Source organism: Cornus florida, unplaced genomic scaffold, assembly GCF_030987335.1.
Source record: "Cornus florida cultivar Cherokee Brave unplaced genomic scaffold, ASM3098733v1 CherokeeBrave_3.0.0_Hap2_Chr11, whole genome shotgun sequence".
Lineage (NCBI taxonomy): Eukaryota > Viridiplantae > Streptophyta > Magnoliopsida > Cornales > Cornaceae > Cornus > Cornus florida.
Window position 1 is genome coordinate 104,569,511 of NW_026775581.1, and position 20,307 is coordinate 104,589,817.

Below are 20,307 nucleotides of genomic sequence, written 5' to 3' on the forward strand. Positions count from 1 at the left end.
AATTGGGTTTCTAATCATTTGATCATGCTATTCCTTTTGACATTAAGTGAGTTGTAACTAGTATTGCTAGTCACGTAGTACTATTACTAGCTAGGCTAGGCTATTATTAGGTCTACTACCATCATTGAACATCTCTAAGATTCTGTTTCTTTCTAATGATGAAAATGGTAGCTTAGAGACTAGCCTAATCAGGTATTATTCGTTCTGCATAAAAGTTGTTGCTCACTCAAACTTTTACCAATTAAAATAATTTTAAAGACGTGTGAATATACCAACATTTTATCATTTGGTGGGTGGTGAACTCATCTGATAGTGTTTTCATTTGAATTTGGTAGTACGGAGTAATTAGAAAGTCCACGGGGTAATTATTATTAGGGCTTAATTCAGTTAGACTCCTGTGATTTGTCGGTAAAAAGTAAAAATTTAAGCACACAACTTACCCTTTTTTTTTTTTTTTTTTTTTTTTTTTTTTTTTTTTTTTTGGGCACACATCAATTTTTCCCCCTTTAGACGGTCAAAATTTGTCAAAAATATTTTTTGCTGACATCAGAAAATAAATAAATAATAATGTCCAAATTGTACTCCAACGATCATGTTTGGCTAGGTTGTATATATGTCACATTTAATTAGATATAGGGTTGCACATAATATATATATATATATATATATATATATAAATAAACACGTCATTTCCCCAATATGTAAGAAATCGAGGATTAACTGCGGCGACGTCGTGTCTCACTGTGTGCCTGCACTTTCAACCACCATCATGTTTTAGTACTTGCTCGTCGAAAGTCACTTATCGCCGGATTCCTTGCTCACAATTCTGTTCATTGCTCCCCGTTGCCGGATTTCTTGCTTCCTGTCGTTCAGTGCTTGCAACTATGTCTTTACTTTTTGTTATTGGCGTCGACCATAATCCTTGTCGGTAAATATAGCTTCACCCACGATATGTTCTCGCCTTCCTAGTGTTGTTCTCTAATCTGTTCACCCTAATCATCGTTCCCACTGCCAGGAATGACACTTCCCGGCGGCCCTCACACCATCTCCTCACCATCCTCATGTTTTTGCCGAAAACCTGTAGTGTCGGTGCTGTTGGTGGTAAGTTGTGATGTTTCCAATTTTTGGAAATTTCTGATTTTTCGAGGGCATTTTCGTCTTTTTGTCATTTTTCGTACTAGACACTATGGAGTGTGCCGGTTGTGTCCGAGAGTTGTTTAGAGAATTTCATTGAGTCCATAACTCTTTGAAATGTTAGGGTGATTATTTTTGCATTTTTTAGCTTTTCAGGCTGGACGGTCCCGTGTGGGACTCACTACCGGAATTGTCGAGTACGGGGGCTTTAGTTGGATCCATTTGCATCATATTTATTTTATTTAATGTGTTTTAAGTAATTGTAAATTAAATGTGTATTTATGTGTGTATGTGGTATAAATTGAAAACAAAAGAAAAGGAAAATAAAAGAAAAATGAAGTGGGACCCACCCCTCCACCTTAAAGGGGTTAGAGACCACCCTTTTGTCTTTCATTTTCTCTCTTCTCCCATATCTCTCTCCCTCCCTTTCTTGTTCTAGATTTTTCTTTTATTTGGAGTTCCAAATTTCAATTCTTGATATCTTTCTCAATTTTTGGTGTTTTTGAGTGTCGTTTGCGGCAAATTGAAGATCACTCCGAGATCTATGAATTGATCAGAGCAATTTCTTATTTGGTGCACTTTGGGATTTTGATATCTAGGGCACAAATTGGGGGTTTTTGTATATCTTGAGGTAGAGGTCTCTAATCCATACAATCTTGCACATTTGTAAGTTAATCTTACTTGATTAGTGATCTAGCTTGCTAATTTGTGTTTATTCTGCTCTAAAGTGATTTATGTGTGTATATAAAGTGTATGATTTTGTATGTAATTGATGTTGTGCAAATTAACATACTTAATTGGTAATATTCTTTGTCTATTGTATTTAGAATTTGCTAAATTTTATATTGTGAAAGTATGATATTCTTTTGGAATTTCTTGAAAAATTATGCTATGTGATTTGAGCTTAAATTTGGTGTATGATGTTGGATAATGGCATGACACGGAATAACATGATATATTCATGCATAACATTGGGTAAGGAAAATGGGAAAGTTGTTTTGAAATGGAAAGAAAGGGGTTTTGGGGTAAAGTTTTGATTAAAAATGGTTTTGTGAAAATTCGGTCGCCGCGGAGTCACCAAAAGGCCGTGGTGTTAATATAGCCTAGAAGGGAACTAGGGAGAGTACCCCAGCGTGGTTGAGCTATCTCGTGTCGCTGTAGAGTCACCAACGGACGGATTATATTAACAGTTTGAAAAGTGATGGATGGTTTTGGAAATGGGGAACGACATTACATGACATTGCATTCCATTGCACTGCATGGCTCATTATGACTTGGATTGTTTATTGTTGATCTTATGGTTAAATTTTCTCCGGAGTTGTATGATCCCGTCTTCTAATTTCCTATTCTTTGGTTTGGATTCATGGGGTCACAAAAGGTATGTCTTAGGCACCTCCTACTGAGCTTTATGCTCACCCCTTTATTATTAATATTTTTCAGGTCTTGGCAAAGTAGTGGCGGATGATAATCCACCACCGGTGTAGATGGGTTGAAGGACTAGGACTCCTTAGTGTTTAATGCTTATTTCACTCCTTTTTGTTGTAAATGTATTAGGGTCATTTTATATATATCACATGGTTGAAAATGGTCTTGAGACCATTCATTTGTATTTTGTAGTCTCATCATGATTTCAATACCCATGTAAGGCCTTAAGGCCATATTTTTAATGTATAACGATTTTGCTTAATTTTAATGATGTATCGGACTCGTGTATGGTCTTATTCGATCTTAAAACCACTTGATAATGTTAGTTCTATTATTAAATGAAGATTTGGGACAGGTTTGGGCTTTGAGTTAGGTCACCAAGGGACCAAGGTTGAGCCAAGGTGCAAAGGATCACAATTTTAAGCTGTTTGGGGCTATTTGGAGGTTCTGGGCATCTTGAACCGGTTTAGCCCCATTAAACCGGTTCAAGAGGGGGTCTTTGGTTCAGTTTAAGACCCTTGAACTAGTTTAAGTCCCCTAGTGCACTATTCTACCTTATTTTGTTGTCAGCTTGGAACTTTTGATTTCGGATGGTTATAACTTCTTCGTTTGGAACCCAAATAGGGTCATTTTTTAGCCCATTTTCAAGGATTTTAAGTTAGATTTCCAATGAGACCAACCTCATCCTCAGATTCAATTCATGTAGAGAGTTATGGTCATTTTAGTGGAATAGTGTCAAAATTTCCCCTGAACCGGAAAATGGTACTTTTGGGAAATCACATCGAATGACCACAAAACCTCTTCAAGTGTCATGAAATGATTAAGAATGATTATTTTAAATCTCATTTGATTATTTTAAGGATGGATTACCCTCTTATAATGTAAAGTGACCATTTTACCCCTAGTGTGTCATCGGGTTTGGTGAATGACCCGGTTAGCGATCCGGACCCCCGGTTTGGGTCGTTACAAAGTTGGTATCAGAGTAATGGTTCGAGTACCATTAGGACGATGGTAAGAGGCCTACCTAAGGTTGTGTGGGAAGTTGTTTGCATTGCTTATGTGGCTATTTGCTAAGTGTTTTACTATTTGACGAAACATGCCTACTTGATTACTTGTTTATTTGCTTACGTGATCACATGCTTATATGTTGTATGTGTGTAGCACTCACATAAATGAACCATGAGTAGGTGTTATGTTTTAGTATGTAATTGTTTAGCAAGCGCGTTTTTATATTGTATTAGTTCTGTGAATTATCACATACGACTGGGAAATGAATCAGTCTTGTAAGCATGGGTGATGTGAATAACACGATCTTTTGAGTTCGGTTTGATCTAGACACGTTATTCCATTAGGAGTCTTTTCCCTAGAGACTGGTAACGGTGGAAGGGTTTGATCTTAGGTGTTTTTCGGGATGGAAATCCTCATTTTCTTGCATGGGCGAGACTTTGTGTTGTGTTTCCTCGGTGTAGTGAGTGGACTCCTGGGATGATAGGCTAGTAGGTATGGTGTGTGAGTCATGGGATCCTTTCATGTAAGCAAAGTTGATTGGATGTCATAGAACGTGAGGTGGTATGTAGTGTATGACTTGTGAGGTTCAGGTGTTGTGTGGGTTGAGTAAGGTTTGTATTTGGATTTTTATTTAGAAGTTCACTGATGTTTAAGGTTGCAAATTTGTTTCTTAGATTGCCGTTTTGGGAGTAAAAGTTGAGGTTGACCTTGAGTTGGCACGAGATGGGTGGGTTGCACCTTGTAATACTCCTAATTTTCAAAAGGATAAAATGGGAATTTAATTTTGATTTTATTGCGTTTTTATTTAATTATGTGACTTTTGTGTTTTGGGTTCTTAATTGATTAATGGTGAATTTGTTTTATGTGTATTTGCTTAATTGATTATTTTTGTGTATTTAAATTAATTATTAATTAGAAATTGTTTTAATTTAATTGTTGATGTGTTTGGAATATTTTATTTAATTATATTTATTTATTTGTTTTCTTTGGTTTGTTTGTTTTAAATGTCTTATTTAATTATCTATTTAATTGTAATGGACGTAACTATTTGGTCATTTGTTAATACAGTGTTTGCGTATACTTAAGTTTAGGGTTTTGTTTTATGTAATTAGGTAAGCCGACGTGTAAGTAGGCTGGAATTAGGATTAGGGTTTTTATAGAAGCCTACATCTATAGAACAATATATGTCTGCAAGGGTTTGGGAAACCCTATTCACGTATTATCTGGAGAGGGAAAAACAGAGGCTCTGGAATAGTTTTGAGAATAAACAGAGAGGGTCTTGAGAGATTAATAAAGGGAATTGCTAGTGGGTTGAGCCAAGGAGCAACCTAAGTAGAGAGCAGTGGACAGAGGAGGAAGGAATGGTCTTGGAGTTGCCGGATTATAGAGACAACGTTTTAAGGTTTCAAACTGAAACCTAAAGGCAAGTTTCATTCTATCTCCTTCCTGTAAACTTGTGTTCTGTGCATTATATATAGTCTCCAGGAAGTTAATTAAACTTTAAAATGGAATTTTGATGCATGGTAACAGACTTTAAACTGTTCGTATGTTTAGGTGAACTGAAATTGTGTTCCTTGCATAAACTATTTTGTTCGGTTTTAATTTTTTGTCAAGTAATGCTTGTTGATATTTGAGGAGTCTTTAGTATGGTTGGGACTTAATTGAACCCTAAGAACTTTAAAAAAAATTCTGGAGCAGAGGGTTGAACTTTGCCGGAAGCGGAGAAGGCAAACAGAGGAAGCATAAACTGTTTCGATTATGGTTTATGTTTTTTGTCAATTAATTCATACTGGAATTGGAGAAGTTTCTAGGATTGTTAGGACTTAAATTGAACCTTAAAAATCTTTAACAAAAGTGGGATAGAGGATGGAAGCTTTGCCGGAAGCGGAGAAGGCAATCAGAGGAAACGGAGAAGGAAAAACGGAGGCTGAGAGAGTGGAGGAGGCTCCACCCTTCAATGGAGCAGGCTCCATTGAAGTGGAGCAGGTTTCGCACTCTTGTGGAGGCAGCTCCAAGAGGGTAGAGCAGGCTCCACACTTTTGTGGAGCCGGCTCCTCTTTTGTAAACTCACAATAAGTGCGTTTTGCTGATTTTTTTGATTGTAGGGGCTTAAATGAAATTTCTGGAAAGTGATGCGGGGTTTTAAATGTGTAAAATTAACCTATTAAAACCTTAAATTAGTTAGTATATGCTAGTGTGTTAATATTAATGGACATCATGAATTTTTAAAGATTAATGTGCACGTTGTCTAGAAAGGAGGAAGGCTTAAATTTCTAGTTTGTTTAGCCAATTGAATGGACTGAAATGAAAGATGTTTAGGGATGTTATATCAAAGATATATAACGCATAATTAAGACCCAGGAATGTGGGTGTGTGATATGGAAAGGAACGTTATGAAATTTAGATATCAATTTACATGCCATCAAGGATTGTGGAGGATTTCATTACTAGTCTTTGTTTCAGTGATTTAAATGAACTAGTATGAGAGTATGGTTTGGGATTTCTAATATAATGTCATCCGTTCATAATTCTGATAATCATTATACCATGCTATGGATGTTAATTGATGAACTGTTTTAATTTCTGTTTTGTCAATTGGATGAATATGGATAATTTAAATTGTTTATCAGTACTCTAACAGTTTAAAAGGAGTTTTTATGATTATAATCATATACTGGATGCATGATAGGATCTTATTAATATCTGATTTTTATTATGTTGGTTTCTGAATTTACTTGATGTTCATTTGAGTGTGCATCATTATTGGATCATATGCACCGGTATGGGACGGTGGCATATCAGAGATGGATTAGATCAAAAAGCTAAGTCCTACCTCTTCATACATACGGAATGGATTAACTAAAACAGTTAAATCCTACATGGATACATGTTCTGTCAACTAAAACAGTTGAACGACATAATGGATATTTATTCTATCTTTCTGCATTAGGAAGGAATTTATATATATCCTTATGGTACCATGATACGAGCTTGAGTCTCCTGATCACGGTTAGGGTGCGTATATCGCAAATGTTGAGTAGTTAGATATAGTTGATGTTCTCTAGTAGGTCTACGTACTTGGCCGCTGGAAAGCGTGTTTTATATGTCACTTTCTACCCAGGCTGAACTATGTTATAGGCTAGTGAGCATCCTATAATATGTATATATATATATATATATATATATATATATATATATATATGGACTATTTTAGATATTGCCGAGCTATCTAGGATGTATCTGCGTATCGGGTTTATGTACGAATTGTAGTATGATGGAACTTGCATGTGGGCCTGACCCACTCTTATTTTTCAGGTGTTTGTCAGTACCAGGCTTAGGGCTTGATCGTGTGGATGCAGATACATACACTCACTCTTCCGATTACATAGGATTTCCTTTCTTATTTTAGTTTTGGATTTTGGTTTTGTATTTATTGTTCATTTGGAGTTATTAGGGGTTCACTAGATGGATTCCCGAGTTGTACGGATTTGGAGGATTTAGATAATATTAATTTATTATTTAAAGTTTGAGGATTTTTATTTTAGATTTCTTTCAGCGCATTATTATTTTATTCTTAATTCAGTTTTTATTCCTACTTGTTTACATATTGATTGTTTGGTATCCCTCGGATCTGTGCCCGGACTTGATCACCCGTGGCTCTAGAATCGAGGGGTATCACACATCTTTTGTTTTGATTTCCAGTGAGGAAGGCAGAAGCTTAATGTGATGTTGCTTGGTGACCATAGAGTGTTGGTCACAGATTGTGTTGAGCCAGGATGAGGAGTGACCTCTTGGGCTTGGTGGCCTGTCCTATTTGATTTCTTTGTTTTGTGGCCCTGTCAGCGGGTATGCGTGAGCGAGTGTAGGTGGCACCAGAAGGCTACCACACTGGACGAGCTATGGGCACACAACTCAGACGAAATCAATGTGGACATTCCATTGTATTGGATGGTAGTCATGGTTGTAGGTATGACTTGAATGTCTAGCTAGATACCAATGAGAGATCATTGTTTTGTAATTATTGGAGAGTGTAGTTTGTGTGGTTGACCATTTGGCATGTTATCTGTTGTCCCTCTTAGGGATTGTTCCTGTAGTGTTGCCGCGTAGGTTTCTTATTTTCTTGTAGCGGGTGTTGACTATGGTGTCGGGTATCATGAGTGATATGTGTTTCATGTTAAGCTAGAGTCACCTTTGAATGAGCGGTCGGTTAGTGGAGACTCGTTGTTTCTAGGGGATTGGAGTTTGTGCAGTTAATCTTGGGAAGGATGATTATAAGGTGTTGAAACTTAAGGTTCTTGTATTGAAGAGTAAGTCAGTTTAGGGGCGACTCCAATATTCGGGAAGGAAGTAGTGATTGACTGCATCATCGACAGTTTTAAGGGAATAGATGGGTGTTGAGCATTCTGGATTTTTGCTCATTTTCGTTTGAGGATTTGTCGGTATGGCATTGCCATATGAAGGTTCTTTCTTAGTGGTGAATAGTGGTTGTTGTGGGGGAGTATTAGGAGTAATGGTTATTTTCTTGTTAGGATAGTAATGTCTCAAGGATGTTTGAGGAAGAATCACTTAGTAATGGCTTGATAGTCCGGTGGGACGATAAGTTTGGATTGTTGTTTGGAAAAAATGGTGGTTGAGGTGTTATGACGTGATGTTTAGCGTTGATGAGCATAATGGTTTGAGGTATGATTTGAATGTGGTTTAGGGATTATGAGTGTTATTGTGTGTTGATAGGTATGTGATGGGATTGTGCTTCAGTTGAGGTGATTGCGGACAGTTTAGCCTTTAGAGCCAGTGAGAGCGGTGTTGCCATGTAGGCATCTTTTTCTTTTGATGAGTTAGTGGGTTATTGTGACTGAGGTTACGGGTTTTGTGCGCACAGTGATCGAGGCAGTGTCGTCTAAGTAGGTAGAATTGAAATGGATGGTAAAGTGTTATTTTATGACGTAGGGGTGGTTCGTTGGAAGTGACTGATTCTAGGTAAGATGGGACGCGGTGTATCGTATGTGAGGTAATTATGTTGATAGAGTATGTGACGGTCCGTTGTGGCGAGGTCACCTGGAATCGAGGTCATAGTCCCGTGTGTGTCTCCAGTTGGTTCTTCCCCTTGTGTGTAGGGAATTCATTTCATTTTAGGTGAGATCGGGTGTCCATGGTTGGATGATTGGTGAATAGCGTGTGATAGGTTATCTGGTGCATTCAAGCACGAATTGTCAATCTCTAGTGGATATGAGATTCATTACCCTTTCCGTTTGTTCTAGTCCTGGTAGGGACGTCATTTGTCGTAAGTCTTGTTCTCCCTTTAGAAGTTCTGTACATCTGCGAATGGGTAGACTTATGTGGAGCTGTTGTGCTGTTAGAGTTCACCGATAAAGGTTTGGTTGAATTGATCGACTCACTCCCACGGAGAGAAGTGGAGTCTTTGGTTTTGTGGTGCTTGTTCTGAGAATGTTCTTGATAGGTATTGTGTGAGGCACGAGTTGCCAAATAGGGATAGTGTCTCTGGTGTTTGCATTGGCGGTGATGGCTAGGGAATGTGTCGTGAACGACAGATTGAGGATGATTAGGTGATCTGATGTGAGTTATGTACTCGGGTGTTTTTATAGATATCTTATTTGAGCAGCGCTTTAAGGACAAGTGTCGATGTTGCCTTAGAATTTTGTGATTAGAGAAAGAAAATGTGTGATTCTATTGAGGAGTAATAGGAATGATTGCCTTTGGTTTTGAGGTTTTCGGTATGAGACGGTCGTAGTGTTTGTTTAATGAGGTAAGACTTGGATCGAGTAATATTATAAGTTGTTTACTTGGTATGGGTGTTATGAGGAAATTAGAGATCTCTCGTGCTGGTTGAGGATTGCGACGTTTGGTGCCGTGTTGTTTTTACCTTGTTATGATTAAGTATGATTGAGGAATGATTGAGATTCTTCATACTAGTATGTGATTGTATAGTTGTTGAGGTTATTTAGAGTGACGGATTGATTAGAGAGTCGATCTCATGGTTGTTTTGTGGACTGTGTGAGACTGTGTTTGAGGTTTGGACCTGAGGATAGGAATGATGTCTGTGTCGAAGTCGGATTGAGGATGAGAATGGCCTAGCCAACCATTTCTCCTGAATCAATCCCTCTTTAGCACAATACCGGGTCAAAGGTCAATGATTATTTTAATTTTTCAGGGATAGTAAGAACACGGTATTGGGTGTTGTGTCAGTGTGACGGTGTGGATTCAGGTGGTTGTCTCGGGTAACGAGGTGTGCTAGGTAAAACTAAGTGTTTGATAATGGGGTTTGTGGTACAATCATTGATTATTGAAGATCTTGTTTTGAGGATTTGTGACTTGAGTACAAGATGATCTGTTTTATTGTTTTGGTGACTCATGATTATGTAGTTGTTAGGAGATTCATTATCTAGTTATCTTAAGGTTGATCAGTATAATGATTGCCGGTTAGTGTGGTTGGTGGTCGTTGTATGATTATGTAGTCATATAGCCGTATGTTGGATGAACAGTGTTGGTCTGACTGAGAGGTGTAGATCTGAGTTTAAGTCTGATTGTGTGGTGGATAGGGCTCCTTGTCTGGGACTTGTGTGTCCTTTAAAGGGATGGGTTGAGATAGGATGTTGTAATGTTCAGGGGTTTTGTGACCATTCTTCTTTCGAGCCTTGTGTAGCAGTGTAGCGAGGACCAGTGTTGGTTTTAAGTCGAGTGTAGAAATCTAGTGGGTTTTGTGTATAATGTTGTGAGTGATGAGTACCTTCATAGGGTGGTGATCATTGGGTATTGTGGCGGCAGAGTGTGATTGCCTGTTAGCGCCGGTGTCAAAGGTAACATGGTTGTTGAGTTCTTAGTCTCGGGGTTTTGTGTGAGGTATTCTAGGAAAGAGGGTAGATTGTGATGTTTCCAATTTTTGCCATTTTTCAATTTTTGAAATTTTTTGATTTTTCAAGGGCATTTTCGTCTTTTTGCTGTTTTTCGTACCGGACACTGTGGAGTATGCCGGTTGTGTCCGAAAGTTGTTTGGGGCATTTCATTAAGTTCAAAACTCTTTGAAATGCTAGGGTGATCATTTTTGCATTTTTTAGTTTTTCGGGCCGGACGGTCCCGTGTGGGACCCACTACCGGAATTGTCGAGTACGGGGGCTTTAGTTGGATCCATTTGCATCATATTTATTTTATTTAATGTGTTTTAAGTAATTGTGAATTAAATGTGTATTTATGTGTGTATGTGGTATAAATTGAAAACAAAATAAAGTCTCTCATTTTCTCTCTTCTCCCGTATCTCTCTCACTTTCCTTCTTGTTCTAGATTTTTCTTTTCTTTGGAGTTCCAAATTTCAATTCTTGATCTCTCTCTCAATTCTTTGTGTTTTTGAGTGCCGTTTACGGCAAATTAAAGATCATGCCGAGATCTACGAATTGATCGGAGCAATTTATTGTTTGGTGCACTTTGGGATTTCGAGTTCTAGGGCACAAATTGGGGTTTTTTGCATATCTTGAGGTAGAGGTCTCTAATCCATACAATCTTGCACTTTTGTGAGTTAATCTTACTTGATTAGTGATCTATCATGCTAATTTGTATTTATTTTGCTCTAAAGTGATTTTTGTGTGTATATAAAGTGTATGATTTTGTGCGTAGTTGATGTTATACAAATTAACATGCTTCATTGGTAATATTCCTTGTCTATTGTATTTAGAATTTGCTAAATTTTATATTGTGAAAGCATGATGTTCTCTTGGGATTCTTGAAAAATTATGCTATGTGATGTGAGCTTAAATTTGGTGTATGATGATGGATAATGGCATGACACTGAATAGCATGATGCATTCATGCATAACATTGGGTAAGGAAAATGGGAAAATTGTTTTGAAATGGAAAGAAAGGGGTTTTGGGATAAAGTTCTGATTAAAAATAGTTTTGTGAAAATCTGGTCGCCGCGGAATCATTAAAGGGCCGTGGTGTTAATATAGCTTAGAGGGAATTAGGGAGAGTACCCTAGCGTGGTTGAGCTATTTGGGCCCCAAATGACGCTGCGGGGGTACCAAGGGTCAGGGACAGTAGCCAATCCTTCTCTTATATCGTTGCGGAGTCACCAACGGACGGGCTATATTAACAGTTTGAAAAGTGATGGATGGTTTTGAAAATGGGGAGCGACATTACATGTCATTGCATTCCATTGCACTGCATGGCTCGTTATGACTTGGATTGTTTGTTGTTGATATTATGGTTAAATTTTCTTCCAAGAGTTGTATGATCCCGTCCTCTAATTTGCTATTCTTTGGTTTGGATTCACGGGGTCACAAGAGGTGTGTCTTAGGCACCTCCTACTGAGCTTTATGCTCACCCCTTTATTATTAACATTTTTCAGGTCTTGGCAAAGTAATGGCGGACGATAATCCACCACCGGTGTAGTTGGGTTGAAGGACTTGGACTCCTTAGTGCTTAATGCTTATTTCACTCCTTTTTGTTGTAAATGTATTAGGGTCATTTTATATATATCACATGGTTGAAAATGGTCTTGAGACCATTCATTTGTATTTTGTAGTCTCATTTATGATTTCAATACCCATGTAAGGCCTTAAGGCCATATTTTTAATGTATAACGGTTTTGCTTAATTTTAATAATATATCAGACTCGTGTATGGTCTTATTCAATCTTAAAACCACTTGATAATGTTAGTTCCATTATTAAATGAAGATTTGGGACATGTTTGAGCTTTGAGTTAGGTCACCAAGCGACCAAGGTTGAGCCAAGGTGCAAAGGATCACAATTTTAGGTTGTTTGGGGCTATTTGGATGATCTGGGCATCTTGAACCGGTTCAGCCCCATTGAACTGATTTAAGAGGGGGTATTTGGTTTGAGAATGGGCATATTGCCCATGTTGAATCGGTTCAAGGGTCTTGAACCGGTTCAAGTCCCCTAGTGCACTATTCTTCCTTCTTTTGTTGTCTGCTTAGAACATTTGACTTCGGATGGTCATAACTTCTTCAGTCGGAACCCAAATAGGGTCATTCTTAAGCCTATTTTCAAGGATTTTAAGTTAGATTTCCAATGAGACCAACCTCATCCTCAGATTCCATTCATGTAGAGAGTTATGGTCATTTTAGTGAAACAATGTCAAAATTTCCCTTGAATCGGGAAAGGGTACTTTTGTGAAATCACATCCAATGACCATAGAACCTCTTTAAGTGTCATGAAATGATTTAGAATGATTATTTTAAACCTCTTTTGCTTATTTTAAGGATGGATTACCCTCTCACAATGTAAAATGACCATTTTACCCCTATTGTGTCCTCGGGTTTGGTGAAGGACCCGGTTAGCAATCCAGACCCCCGGTTTGGGTCATTACATAAGTAGAGAGAGAAGGGAGGGGAGAGAGAAAATAAGTGTTCCTCCCCCTTTTTGAACAAGGTCTTGCTGTGTTAAGCTTCTTCGATCTATCTGGTGAGATCATGTTGTTTGGTGCCCGAATCAACTGACGAAGCCGGTGAGTTAATGGTGGGTGCTTGGTGACGAATAGGGGTGGCAATTCGTGTTCGTGGGTCTTAATCGTGTCGTGTCTATATAAGGGTAATCTACTAAATAGGTAACCCAAACCCAACCTGTTTATTGTTAACCCGTTTAAAGATCTGTTTATCAAAATGAGACATTTAATATTAAATAAAATAATAAGTACTAAAAAACTTTATCACAATTAACCCAAATATTCAAAATAAGAAGAAAAATCATATGGATTAGTCGAGAATTTTGTTGAAATGACTTAACTGTCCATAGTAATTGGGTTTAAACAGGTAACATATTACATAAGTCATATTCACGATTATAACATGTTGAGTTAAACGGGTCATAAACGGATTATACGGGTTGAAACCCTCAACTCTAACCCGACACGGTTAAGTAAACGGGTTAATCGTGTTAACCCGTTTATGACCCAAATCCGTTTAAGGTCAATCCAAATCCGTTTATCTCGTGTCGTGTTTGAGTCGTGTTGGCGGGTCGTATCATAATTTGCCACCCCTAGTGACGAAGCTCGGCGGTGACGGACCAGATGAAGGGGAAGAAGATGAATTTTGGGTCTGCAGATATGGGTTCTCTTCATGCTTATCCATTGAACTCGAGGTTGGATTAAAAATGTTCAACTTCACTTTCATGTGGCCAAATGAAATTTTCATTATCCCCGTCCTACAATTAATGTTGGCATTAGCGGTAGCCAAGAAAGGAAGGCCAAGGATAACGGGAATTTGACTATTGGGATTTGGAACCAGTTATGTGTTAATGACAACGAAATCAACCGGGAAGAAGAACTTGTCAATTTTAATTAAGACATCCTCAATGATATCCCGGGGCTTTTTGATGGATCAGTCGACTAGTTGCAAAACCACCGACGTCGGTTTTAAATTACCTAAACCCAATTTAATATAAACCGAATATGGAAGAAAGTTCACACTCGCTCCTAAATCAAGAAGAGCTCAGTTAATCATATGATCACCAATGATGCAAGAAGTAGTGGGTGAACCGGGGTCCTTAAATTTTGGAAGGGTGTTGTGTTGCAAAATTGAGTTCACTTGCTCGGTCAAAACAACTTTCTTTGGTACTTGGCTTTTGTTCTTCCTCTTTAGGGTGCAAAGATCCTTAAAAAATATGGCATAAGCCGAAATTTGTCTAATTGCATCCAAGAGAGGAAGATTAATCTTCACTTGTCTAAACACTTCAATTATTTCATTGGCTTTGGTCTTTTGCTTTTCAAGAGAATTAAATCCTTTTAAGACATCCGGAAATGGAGCTTTTGGCTTAAATTTTTTTTTCAAAATCATTGTTCAAAACATTGTCAGCATAAGAAATTTGCAAATCATTTCTTAAATCTTTCTCAACAAAGGGGTCATGCACATGCAATAAAGGAGGAATATGATGTGAGACGAGACGGGTGTCAACTTTTGGTTGCACCGGTTCACTCTCTTCATTGTGAACACCAATTTGATTATCAACAATTTTTCCACTTCTCAAAGTGGTCACCGCATTTACATATTCAAGGGTGGGACCTTCCGAAGAGGAGTTGGTGTCCACTACAAATTGTTGCTTTGGAGGTGGATTTAACGGCATTTTCCCTTTCTCTCTAGCATTCAAGGTGCTAGCTATTTGTCCGACTTAGGTTTCTAGCTTTGCAATCGATTGAGAATGAGAATGAAGCAATTGGGTATTTGCCTCCAAAGTACCTAAAGCGGTCAACACTTTTTCCTCAAAAGCGGGACTCATAGAATTTCCTTGAGAATATGAAGATTGATTAGGAAAATGAGAATTTGAAAATTGGTTTCCATGTGATGCTTGAAATGATGATCTATACCCTTGAGAACCTTGGCATTGCATTGGGGGTGGAACATATTTCTCTTGAAAACTACCTTGGGGAGGGTTTGAGCCTTCCCATTGGCTTTTCTAAGAGAAGTTTGGATGGTTTCTCCACCTGGGATTGTAATGGGTGCCATACGGATTATTCCCTTGATTAACAAAAGTAGCATTTACTTATTCATGGTGTTCACTTTGCACATGTCCATGGGGACAATTGGAAGTAGAATGTAAAACATTAGAACAAGTCATGCATGATTCATTAGATGGATTACGAACATGATTAGGGGAGGAAGACACTTGATTCACCAAATTTTGGTTGATCAAAAATTGATTAAACCTTTGAGATAAAGACTTCACTTCGCAGTGACGAACCAAATTGATGATGGCTTCTCTTAGATACGTCGATCCTCACTAGCTAGACTAGATAAGGAAACCGAGGAAGGTGAGGAAAGGGCCAGCGGCTTGGACGACAAGTTTTTCGTCGTTGGTGACTTTAAAATAGAGAGAGAAAGAGAAGGGAGAGAGAGAGAGAGAGAGAGAGAGAGAGAGAGAGAACAACTAGTTCAGAAAAAAAAAAAAAAACTGAAGTCAGCCTATTAGTTGTTGACATGTGCCGCTAGCATTCCACACATGTATATAAAGTTAAATGTATGTTTTTGTGAAGTGGGACTGGAGTGGAGTGTTTTGGGTAAAAAAATAAAAAATGTTTGATTCAATAGATTGGATAGTGAGTTCCAGAAAAGGTGTTTGGTTAACCCTATATAGAAAACGACAAAAGGGTAGATTAGTCATTTCCTCTCCTTATTTGGCATGGTCAGTCCACAATACTTAATAGAAGGTCTGATTAAATTTTTACAAACGTGGGAGGATCTTTTTAAAGTATTGATAAACTACAAGAGGCCTAAATGAATTAAACTTTTATTATTATTAATAGAATTTAATTCATATACCTTTTAAAAGAGGTAAATAATTATTAAAAAGAGGTAAATAATTATTAGATTACATATTTTGGTTGACTAATGAATTATTTGACTTTTTAAATATATCACATCACTATAAATAAAAATTATAAATAATAGTAGGAGATGTATAAGAGAAACGGTGGATAACATGGTCAATAACTTGAATTTTTTCAAATTCATAGAAGTAGGTGGTCTAGATAGTGAATCAAATTATGCACAAGGATCGTAGCTCAATAAATATAAAAAAAAATCAAATGAGGCAGACCCATAAAACTGAACCAGCAGTGTGCCTTTTTTCTTGGGCCTGGGGATTCAAATGCTAGCTAGCACCATGTCGAAGCAATGCCCCCAACACAAACAAATTCCAATTCCATTTCCAAGGAAGGAAAAGAAAGCAAAAGCTCTTCACTTTCCCTATTCCCATGGGCGAAGATCTGTCCTTCCCTTTACCATCACAAGTACGCAGTCACACACACCTATCATTTTCCTTCTTTCCAACTATTTCTTTTTCTTTTTTAACATCCTTTTCTTTTCCCCTGTTTCCTTCAGAACGGATCAATCCAATCACCAAATTCTCCTCCTTTTTCAACATTCACAGTTACTTCCTTCAGTAATTTACACAAGATGAAACTACCTAAATCTTCATTTATGATACTCAAATTTCAGTTTTATGAAAACTTAAATATTTTGACGAGAAAAAAAAAAAAAAAAAAAAAAAATCAAATTAGGTAAAATATTTACAAACAAATCATAAACAGTTGCGCATTAAAGAATGTGATTCTCACTGTATATCGGGATCACATTTTATGTGGGGGTGATCACATAATGCATAGTCTTTCATAACTAAAAGTGACGGCACAAAATTGGAGACAATGCAATCATAACTGATTAACGGTAAATATATTAACTAACTTACGGTTTCAAATTAAAATTTGGGTTTTCAATCCAATTGTATTTTGAAACCCTAAAATCCACATTTAGATAGTTTTCAAAAACAAAAGTGACTGAAAATGGGAAAAAGATGGCTAGCGAATCAAGCCGTTAGCTATGGCACGATTCGAATCAATACAAGTAGTTTCGTACACTGGAAGTTCTTCACAATACCTATCGTTCCCAATCAACTCCAAGTGATCAAGCTCGAACAGATCGGAACTCGAATCACTACCTGCATCGTCTTCGTCTTCGTCTTCATCTTCATATTCATCATTTTCAAGATTTGTGATCACAACATGCTTATTTTGCTTTTTGTCACTCTGATAGTGATAGCTTTTTCGGTCGTTGACATGATCTGATCTCCGAAAATTTTCCAAATCTTCTCCGTCAATGCATTTGTGGCCACAAGGACGACAATCTTCGTCCACAATGACACTAACCGGATAGAATCGAACCGTTCTCTTCACGCCATTGTTGGAATCTTTTGAGTTTTTGCTTAAACATGACCTAGAAAACGAAGAAGCGGATGAACAAGTGGAGTTGACTGACTTGTGCTGCGTTGAATTCGATTTGCGATTCACATTCTGATCCTGGTAACCTTCAGTTGAGCTGGAAATGTTCTTCGTCTTCTTCGTAGTGATCGTGTTGCTAAACAGAGAGTTGAGGAAGCGAGTGAGTCGTCGGCCAGGTGAGACGGGCTGTTTCGCCGACTTCAAATTGTTGTAAATCTTTAAAGCTCTCAATTTCGACTTGACCAAACTTTCTTCATGTTTTTGCTGATTATCATGATAGTCATCAAATAGATCATAATCATAACATGAAATGTTAGTTTTGATTTGTTTGGGCCTCGGAACAGAGAAGCTAGTTTTTCTTGAATTCGATGTGTTGAAAGATTCCAAACTTGAATCTGAAGAAATAGAAGAGGAACTGAAGAACAGAGGATCGTTGTCCTGCTTTGATCTCAGTGATGACACCTTCTCGTGAACCTTCCTTTCCATCCATTTCTCGATCAGACACGCTCGCCGGAGACTCGCCATTTCTTCGTCTTCGATGCTACCAGTGTTTGCTTGAACACCACCAACACCATGAATGCTGTGTCTCTTTGTTGATTTTTCTCTGTAGAATTTTGGTTCTTCGCAATTATCGTCGTCTATGGAACGGTAAATTTCGTCGAGAAGAGTGGACGAGAATGATGGATTTCTGGGATGTTTTCTGAGTTTTTCTTCTCTCTTTGATCTCTCCCAATTATACATTTCTTCTGTATATGTGTGTGTATATATATATATATAGGAACGAAACGATTATGGGAACAAAACGATTATGTGTATCTATATAAAGGAACAAAACGATTATGGGATGGTAGAGAGAGAGAATGATGAGCAGAGAGAGAAAGAAGAGAAGGTTTTGGCTTCAGCTTCCCTCTTTTTTTTTTTTTTTTTTTCCTTCTTAGAGAGGAAGTCTAGAGAGAGAGAATAATTAGATGAAGATGAAGATGAAGATGAAGAGAAGGGAATAGGAATCAGAGTTATAAAGAGGGTGTCTGGTGTCATGCGCGCGAGAGCCTTCAATATAATATAACACGAATCCACTATTCCACTATTTACAAAATAATTCATTACATATTTATACAAGAAAGTTAATACTAATAATCATAGATGATACATACATGTATGTATTCGAATGAATTACACATCACATATCAATATATAATTAATCAGTAATACTGTATTATTAACAGATCGGGGAGAAGTTGGTGGCATGGGAATGCATCTACTGTATATACCCACTTTGCAAATCGTGATCGCTATTTTAACGTAAAAATTATAAATTATTAAAATATAAATTCATTCCATACAAATAATTGAACCTTTAATTGTGATAGAGATTAGAAAATAAGTATTGGGACTATAACACAGAGTAAGGAACATCACCAAATAACTTTTTTGGGTTGGATAACAAGCGTAAAAAAATTTGCAATTCATACTCTTCAAATATTTTGGAATCATAGTATAATTGTTAAGAAGAGCTTAAACATTTTTCATAAAAAGGATATATATAAATATATCACGACTAATTTAATTTAAAATTTATCCATGTAAAGCTTGTTTAGATGAAATCATGAAAACCTTTGTTGATAACATATATGAGATGAATAATTATTATTATATATATATACACATAGAAATATGCCTATATTTTTAATTTTTATATATCTCTGCATTAACATGATATATATAGAATTATGAAAAAAAATGACACACACACATATATATATATATATATATAGTATACATGTCTTTACGGTTTTCACACCCTAATTCATAAGAATATGTGATATCCATCCCAATGAGTATATATCATATACTAGAAATTGATGTTCGTGGGTTAAACTGCATTATTGTGTTACGAGTCTTGCATAAAATGTTGAACGCTGGTGGGTCCATATGTGTTTTTGACCTAAAGATCTGTTTATAGAAGTGCAGTTTCGTGGGTGGTAACCAATGGAACACCGCTAATTCAATCAATAATGTTGTATTTTAACTTTCTTTTATAAAGAAAAGCTGGCGACTTCGAACATAGAGAAAGTGATAATGTGAACACAAACTGAATTTAGTTGAATTATTAATTCTTAAGAATACCTTCTTGGCCAACTCATTCATTTATATTGCTTCAATCTACTCAGAAGATTGTTGGCCTTATCCGTAAAATTTCAACTATTAAAGGAGTTAAATACATATATATACTATTAAAGGAGTTAAATACATATATATATATGTATGTATTTAACTCCTTTAATAGTTGAAATTATATATATATATTATCCTAAATGAGGAATCCTTCCAATCACAAGATAAACCACGTCTCATATGCACCGGCTTCTCAACAGGTGCAGGATTAAATTGCGAACAGCCAAGTTTCTCCTTCCAACCACGACGCTACGCACAGGGACAAAATAGGTAGTTTACTGCTGTTGAACGATATTCGAGTGGGCTGGCAGAACTATATATAATGTATAGGGTTAAATGCAAAAAACCCCCCTGAACTATTGACAAAGTTGCAATTAACCCCCCTAAACTACAAAAGTTGCAACTAACCCCCTGAACTATTCAATTTTGTTTCAGATAACTCCATCCGGCAAAAATCCGGCAAGTTTTGGCCGTTAAAAATAATTTACTTATTTTAAAAGACCATACTGCCCTTATATGCATGAAAGGACTAAAATGCCCTTAATTTCCATAGACCCCATAGCATACCCAAACACGCCCTATAACTGTTCACCATCTTCAACAGCAGGCGTTCGTGGTTCAACACCGACAAGCCCATCTTCCACACCGAAAGCCGTTTAACCCAAATCACACTAAAATCCCACTGCCACCACCATTCGAAGCAATTGAACCACAATTTTAAAAAATTTAAATAATTCATAGTGAACCAGTCCAGCCACTGCCATCACCGCCGTAGCCACAAACGTTTCTCAAACAATTTCCCAATTGAATCAATTCAAATACAGTA

General features: G+C 37.1%; 1 protein-coding gene across 1 annotated transcript; it reads right to left on the reverse strand.

The window, feature by feature from the left end:
- Window positions 1-16,206: 16,206 nt before the first annotated feature.
- Window positions 16,207-18,436, reverse strand: LOC132284290 (protein BIG GRAIN 1-like A). Its single transcript, XM_059786380.1, has one exon. It carries the CDS (start codon window positions 18,045-18,047, stop codon window positions 16,887-16,889), a length of 1,161 nt encoding a protein of 386 aa, XP_059642363.1. The 5' UTR covers window positions 18,048-18,436; the 3' UTR covers window positions 16,207-16,886.
- Window positions 18,437-20,307: the final 1,871 nt, after the last annotated feature.